The sequence below is a fragment of the Magnolia sinica genome, chromosome 18, assembly GCF_029962835.1.
Source record: "Magnolia sinica isolate HGM2019 chromosome 18, MsV1, whole genome shotgun sequence".
In the NCBI taxonomy this organism is placed as follows: Eukaryota; Viridiplantae; Streptophyta; class Magnoliopsida; order Magnoliales; family Magnoliaceae; genus Magnolia; species Magnolia sinica.
Genome location: NC_080590.1, coordinates 41,197,623 through 41,205,720, shown reverse-complemented (window position 1 = coordinate 41,205,720; position 8,098 = coordinate 41,197,623). Strand labels below are relative to the sequence as shown.

Here is an 8,098-nt window from a genome sequence, read left to right as displayed (position 1 = left end):
AATATATATATTTTTTACAATTTTTTAATTTTTTTCACAATTTTGTTTAATTTTTTAAATTTTCTTTTTCAAAATATCATTTTTTAAATCTCACTTTTGTCATAGAACTTTTTAATTTTTCTTGTCAAAAAACAAAATCTAGTTTTCTTTTTTAAAAAATATATTTTTTTACAATTTGTCAATTTTTTTCGCAATTTTGTTTAATTTTTAAAATTTTCTTTTTCAAAATATCATTTTTCATCGAATTTTTTTTCTAAATTATCAACATTATTCAAAGTTCTAATTTTATTTTATTTTTTCAAAATCTAGATTTTTATAAAATTACAGTTTTTTTTTCCAAATTTAAATTTTTCATAAACATTGTTAATTATTTTTCTAAGCTTCTCAACTATTTTTTTTGTAATTCTTAAATTTTTAGAGTTTCTTAATTTTTGACATAAGTATTGTCCGTGGCAGGATATAAGACGGTTTAGGGCCGTCTCTAATAGAGACGGTCTTCGACAGTCTCCAATAAAGACGGTCATTGCCAGTCTATAATAGAGACGGTCGTAAACCGTCTCTAATAGAGACAGTCGTTCACAGTCTCTAATAAAGACAGTCTTTGGCATGGCTATAAGACGGCTAAGGACCGTCTCTAATAGAGACGGTCTTTGACAGTCTCAGATTACAAGTATAGGACGGCCAATGACCGTCTCTAATTCAGACGGCCGATGACCGTCTCAGATGATCGCATATAAGACGGTCAAAGACCGTCTCTAATATGGACGGCCAATGACCGTCTCAAATGACAGTATATCGGACAGTCAACGACCGTCCTACACGATTTGTAGACGTGCAAAATTTTACGACGATATTCAAGACAGTTAGGAGCCGTCTAAAATTTTAGAGACGGTTTTTGACCGTCTCTAAAGCGTCTTTAAACCAAGCAATTTTAGAGACGGTCCAGAACCGTCTCGAAATCCGTCTTTTTTTTCCATTTTTCACATAGTGACGTGAATATGAAATTAAATGTCAAATGAAAAAAGTCTACTTGATATTTCAATCTACTACGCTTTTGGGCTTATGCTCTAAAATTATCAGGCAAAACTTGTGAACAATGTATACGTAAGACAAGCGTGAATTCCTTGTGAAAGCCTTTCGCAGGAACTTTCTGCGATGAAGAACTAGGTGGGGCACACTGTAATGTTTATAGGAAATCCACCATGTTCATAAGTTTTACAAGATCATTTTAGGAGATGGGCTAAAAAATTATATAAATCCAAAACTCAACAGAGCCGTGTGTCAAGAAAACGTGTGTAGGTAAATTCCTACCGTCGAAACCTTCCTAGAGTCCATTGTGATGTTCATCTACCATTCATACTGTTCATAAAGTCATTCTTACTAGAATGAACTGAAAACATAAAAATTAGCCTGATTTAAAACTTATGTGGCGCCATGCATGTTTCATGCAGTGAATGTTCAATCCTTAGTCATATGGCCCACCTGAATGGGGATATTTGGCACCATAAAGGGGTTTCAAATGTTCAAAGTCGATGGTTAAAGATTGGATTACATCTATTTTTTTCTCCAAAAGTTGCATGTGTAACATGTGTATCACTAGACTATTAATCTATTAGGCACATGGCCCACTGATGATATCCCACAAATTTCGATTATCAATTGCATCACTATAATTACTTTAATACATTGATCTCCATTGTCTAAACATTGTCCATGTAAATCAAGAGTTAATAGCCATTGGTTAATCACTTGGGTGTGATTTTGTGCTTGTAACCCATATGTGATTTGGAATTTCATCATTTTTGGGCAAAATATATATTTCATTGGGCTTATTACCATTGCATGAAACATTATATACTTACACTAACTGGAGATATTAAAGATAATTTAGTAATTAAATTTAAATCCTTTCTAAATATACTATGCATATAGCTACTTTTGCATCAAGGGTACTGTGAATTAGGGATGCAAACACAACAGGAAAATTTCAAATTCAGAGAAGGGGGTGGATTTCTAACCAACGACATGGAGGGCCCCATCTAGCTTCCTCTCTCTCTCTCTCTCTCTCTCTCTCTCTCTCTCTATATATATATATATATGCCCAGTATGCCGAAACCGTTTGCAAGACTCAAGACTCTAATTTGCAAAACTAGGATGGAATTCTAAAATACTCTGCATGATTAAGCAATCTCCGCAGAGCGTCCTAAAAATACGTTGCATGATTAACAATCGCCGCATAACTGGACACTGTGATCATATATACAAAACTTACTAGACAAAGGTATTAAAAAAAAAAATACACAACCAGCCTTGCGAAACCGGACGCGGATTGCGTCCTACCCCCATCCGTCCGGGCAGGGATCTGTGGGGCCCACCGTGATGTAAGTGTTTTATCCACACTGTTCATCGTTTTTCTTAGATCATTTTAATGTATGATCCAAAAAATTATGCAGGTCCATGTGTTAGCAGGCAATGTACACTCGATTACAAAAACCGGTTCCACGCCATATTCGAGCGCGTGGAATGCGTTGCCCGGGCGTTCTAAACCAACCATGGGTCACGTCCCATCACGGTCCTAATACGACATCCCAAACGTGAACACGCCGTTCGGTGCGGATGTTATTTCATATTGTAAAATAATCTTATAAAAGCGATGAACGGAAACACTTACATGGCTGTGGGCCCCACATATCCCTGCCTGGACAGTGACGCATTCCGCATCCTAAACATCTATAAAGAACAAATTGGCACCAATCTTCTTTCTCGGCACCTTCGCAACTTCGCCCCGGCATACATTGGAGCCGCTCAGCCGCTCATCATGTCGGACACACTCCCCCCCTCCTCCGACCAAAGCACCCCCACCCAAACACTATTCAAGCGCCTTCTCCGTCATGTCCATATTAGCTATCTGTTTTCTAATTGCCAATATAGCTATCTCAGCCGTTTGTTCATTGGATGATCCTTGGACATTTGCATTCGTCGTCTCGGTGTATGTCTTACTCATGCTTTTATTTTTCTTCCTCCATCTCTACACGATAGAGCACCTGAAAACTCAGATAGGAGAGAAAAATTGAAGATTCCTTTTTGTTCCTCCATCTCTACGATAGAGCACCTGAAAAATCAGACAGGAGAGAAAAATTGAAGATTCCTATCTGGGCCGTCGCTTCTGCACTCAATATTGTATTTGCGTATCGCGTTGCAACGATAATGAATGTTGCAACGATAATGTATGCCTATCTGGGCCGTCGCTTCTGCACTCAATATTGTATTTGCGTATCGCGTTGCAACGATAATGAATGTTGCGATGAAATGTATCATCTGGGGAATGGCCGCCTTCAGCACTGTTTCTGGGTTTTACTTCTTTTTCATCTTCCCCAAAAACTCCAACAACTTTTATGGCGCGTGCAAATCTTGGGATGGGCAGTCTGTCCTTGATGAAAAAGTCTAGAATGACTTTCCCTTATGGTGGTGATTATTATTATTATTTTTTTGGAAATAATATTGTATCACCAGTCGGACATTTGCCTATACAAAGATCTAAAATGGGTACTGATATTCCCCGTTGGTTTCATTTGCAACTTCGCCTCCTGTATACATTTCAGCCGCTCATAATGTCGGACACGGTAAAACAGTTACCCCCCGCGACCAAAGAACTCCCACCCAGACCCTATTCAGGCGCCTTCTCCGTCATGTCCATATTAGCTATCATTTTTCTAACTGTCAATACAGCCATCTCAGCCATCCGATCGTTAGATGATCCTTGGACATTTGCATTCGTCGTCTCGGTTTATGTCCTACTCATGCTTTTATTTTTGTTCCTCCATCTCTACGATAAAGCACCTGAAAACTCAGATAGGAGAGAAAAATTGAAGATTCCTATTTGGGCCGTCGCCTCTGCACTCAATATTGTTTTCGCGTATCGTGTTGCAACTATAATGAATGTTGCGATGAAATATATCGTCTGGAGATGGCCGCCTTCGGTACTGTCTCTAGGTTCTACTTCTTTTTCATCTTCCCCAAAAACTCCAGCAATTTTTTATGGCGCGTGCAAATCTTGCGATTGGCAGTCTGTCCTTGATGAAAAATCAAAGAAAATTTTAATAGGATCCCATCAGCCGCACAGAGCCCATAGGGTATCTTGTCTATTTAGATCAGCCGCAACTAAAACAAGTACATGAGGAAACTTGAGCCGGTCTTCGGTTTTGGGTTTACATCCGTATATTGAACAATTCCAACTATCAAACGCGATAAATGACTTTTCTCATGGCGAGGATGGTTCTTCCCCTCCCACTTGGTGACCATCAATCCTCAAAATTCAGGTGATATTGCGGAAACGGAGATTGCTTGTGACATCTAAGCACAGGAAGTTCCTACCCTCAGAAGCTAGGAGGGGCCACATGATGTTTACAAGAAATGGACTTTCTCATTATACTAGCTCATATTTGGATGCTAAACTAAAACAAGGCTAATTCAAAACTCTGAGCCACATGGCAAAGAAGGGTGGGGATTGAATGCCTATCATTGAAACTTTTGTGTTGCTACAGAAGTTTGAAGGTTTAGATGGCACCTGAGCTTAAAAGTGGTAGTAAAACAAATTAGACTTTTTGCAGCCACATTTTTAGCAATGAATTTAATTTCATAGTTAAAAGTTAATTTTTCACATTGAAATTTTAAGTCGTCGCAAGAAATCAACTATTTACTAGTTGATTTGTTGCAAAAAGTTTGAATTATTATCACGTGGACTCAAAAAGGTTTCAACCGTAAGCATTTCTCCGTTGTTTACTAAAGGTGGATCCCACCTCTTCACTGAATCAGATGCAATATACACGGTCCAGATGAGTTCAATGGCCACTGACTCCTTTGTCCATGAGAATGATTAGATGCATTTGAATCGCATTGTAATTAATTCCAGCCGTATGGTCCCCTATTATGCGTCAGTTCCATCCACTGTCCATTAGATGTACATTGCTCCATGTGGTGTGTCCCACCTAAGTTTTGGACCAGGATGATTATTGGAATCTACGGCAAACATGAGGAAAGGCCTTAGATCCACGGTTTGGATTTCACTTACACATCAAGGGTGCTTTGTACAGCTCAAACGTATGGTAATTACCATACCAATTACCAAGCTCTGTGAGGCCCACCAGACGTATATGAAAAATTCACCTGTCCATCAGGTTCGATCCTCAATTCTAGAACCTTCAGTAGAAAATTAGCCGAATCAACAACAAAGGTGGGTCACACCACAGGGGAAAATGGAAATGAATACCAAACATAGGTTTGTGTTTGTGTGTGGGGCCACCATGGATTGTATCCTTCATCAAACCCATTAATCAGGTGTAAATCATTAGCATGAATTGAAGATACAAAAATCAGCCTAATCCAAATCTCAGATGGTGTATGAATTCAAAGGTCATAGAAGCAATTTTACATTGTTAAAATCGGTGTGGCCCATTAGAGTTATTTATTTATTTATTTTAAAAAATTAATATTTACGGTTCAAAAAAGGGTTCTCACCTAATGGATGGAGTGGATTTAAATATAGACGATTCCGGTTCATTTGACCATTCCTCATTTCATATGTAGGAGTCCCACTACTTAAACCGTATCTCTTTCTCTATCATGGAAAATTACCCAATCCCATTTCTCTCTGGGCGTGGGGATACGTACATTAGTTGTTGTTCTTGATATCACACGTGCGGATTAGGTACTACCCTCGCCTATTCAATGGTCCGGACAGACGGAGGCCCTGTGGGCCACTGAGGGGCAACCGTGATGTATTTATTGGATCCAAACCGTCCATCTATTTTTCCATATCATTTTAGGCTAAAAATTAAGCAAATCCGAAGCTCAAGTCGACCACATCACATGAAGCAGCTGTGCTAAGGATGCTCACCATTGAAAACTTCTTAAGGTCCACCTTGTTTTTTTATTTACCATCCAACCTTTAGATAAGGCCATATACACCTGGGTGAATTGAAAAATACAAATATCATCTTGATCCAAAATTTCTGTGATCCCCAATAAATTTTCAACGGTAGCAATTTAATCCCCACCGTGTGGTCCATTTGAGCCTTGGATCTTCTCTATTTTTGAGGTCATCATTTAAAATGATATGGAGAAATGGATGGACGGTGTGATAAAATTCAAACATCACGGTTGGCCTCGACGAGCTCTGAACAGGAGGGGTTAGTAACTAATCCGCCTCCGTTTCCGGAGGATTCGGATTGCGTACTGAGTTGAACTCAGTACGCTCTTGGATATGGTTGTTATGGTATTAACTCAGTACGCGCTTGGATATGGTTGTTATGGTATTACTTTCTTAAGCTTTATGATATGGTTGTGGTTGCAGCTGATGATGCGAAAGTAACATGCTGCTCGGATGGACAGCTCCAACGATGCATGATGGACAGCTCCAAGAGGAAGTCATTCTAGACTTTTTCATCAAGGACAGACTGCCCATCGCAAGATTTGCCTGCGCCGTAAAAATTGTTGGAGTTTTTGGGGAAGATGAAAAAGAAGTAAAACCCAGAAACGGTGCTGAAGGCGGCCATTCCCCATACGATACATTTCATTGCAACATTCATTATAGTTGCAACACGATATGCGAAAACAATATCAAGTGCAGAAGCGACGGCCCAGATAGGAATCTACAATTTTATTCTCCTGTTTAAGTTTTCAGGTGCTCTATCATAGAGATGGAGGAACAAAAATCAAAGCATGAGTAGGACATACACCGAAACGACGAATGCAAATGTCCAAGGATCATCTAACGATCGAACGGCTGAGATGGCTGTATTGACAGTTAGAAAACAGATGGCTAATATGGACATGACGGAGAAGGCGCCGGAATAGGGTTTGTGTGGGGGTTCTTTGGTCGTGGGGGAAAACTATTTTACTGTGTCCGACATGATGAGCGGCTGAAATGTATGCAGGAGGCCAAGTTGCAAATGAAAGGAGCGGTGGAATATCAGTACCCATTTTAGATTTTTATAGGCTGCTTTTGTAAAACTGGTAGTGTTATTAATAAAATTTACTGCTTCAAACTTTTGTAAAGATGATCAGAGCGTCCAGTTATGCAGAGATTGTTAATCATGCAAAGTATTTTATATTCCCATCACATTTTTGCAAAGTGGAGATGAAGCACTTCTGCTTCTTTTGGAAGAGGACAGGCGCCAAGCTCTCCATGGCTGTTAGCATGATCTCGTACAGGACCGAGCATGCCCTGCTCGGAGACTTACGAGAGAGTCTCTGTACTGTAGGATAAGATGAAGAGGATGGTCATTCCCAATTTCGCTTATATTCTACTAAAGAAGGGAGCTCGGTCTCAGTCAACCTTCACGAGCAAATCCGTAACCTACTCAAATGTTAAGGAGAAACTCGACCATAGCCCACTAGAGAGCCCAGGTCAAGGAACTCCTCAGGACGGCTGTGTAGGTCAACTCGGATGCTCGACCTCGGTCCCCTACTACATGTGTCTTCTAACCCCAACCACTTGATCTTATCATCACCGATGATCTTGCAAAACGGTTAAGAAGCGGCTGCTTAACACACACCTATGATTCAGGAAGCATGTCTCTCCATGTAATTGACTCGTGGCTTATAAATAGAGGCCTTATCTATTATGAAAGTTGTGCACCAGTAAACCTTCAACTCTACTGGACCCAATTCAAACTTAAGCATCGGAGGGTCCCCCTACTATAGACAGGGTCTCCTTTGTCTACTTTGTGTGCAAGTACTCGGAAGTCCAACAAGGGTTAACCAGATTTCTACATCAACAATTCTCATGGCAAACATGTTGTTTCTACATATATCTCTCAATTGTTTCTACAAATAGCTTTAGATCAAGATCAAAATACAGTTTTTGTTTTATTTGTTGTATTTGATTTTTTTGAAGTTTATTAATTTGATTTTATCTTTCCTCTGAGCTTGTCTTTGATTTTTTTGAGACTAAATTCAAATCTTATTTCAAGTAATTCGTTAAAAACTCAGGGGTTTGCTGGCTGGTTTCGAAGCTTAGGATTTAAATACATTAATCATTTCAAATTATTCAATGCAAACTACCCAAATTTTATTTCTTGATCAAACTTTGTTTACA

General features: G+C 39.3%; 1 protein-coding gene across 1 annotated transcript; it reads left to right on the top strand.

The window, feature by feature from the left end:
* The first annotated feature begins 2,876 nt into the window (after positions 1–2,876).
* Positions 2,877–3,506, top strand: LOC131233390 (uncharacterized). The gene is made up of 3 exons (XM_058230081.1): positions 2,877–3,016; positions 3,087–3,148; positions 3,234–3,506. Exons 1-3 carry the CDS (start codon positions 2,892–2,894, stop codon positions 3,446–3,448), a joined length of 402 nt encoding a protein of 133 aa, XP_058086064.1. The 5' UTR covers positions 2,877–2,891; the 3' UTR covers positions 3,449–3,506.
* The last annotated feature ends 4,592 nt before the right edge of the window (positions 3,507–8,098 follow it).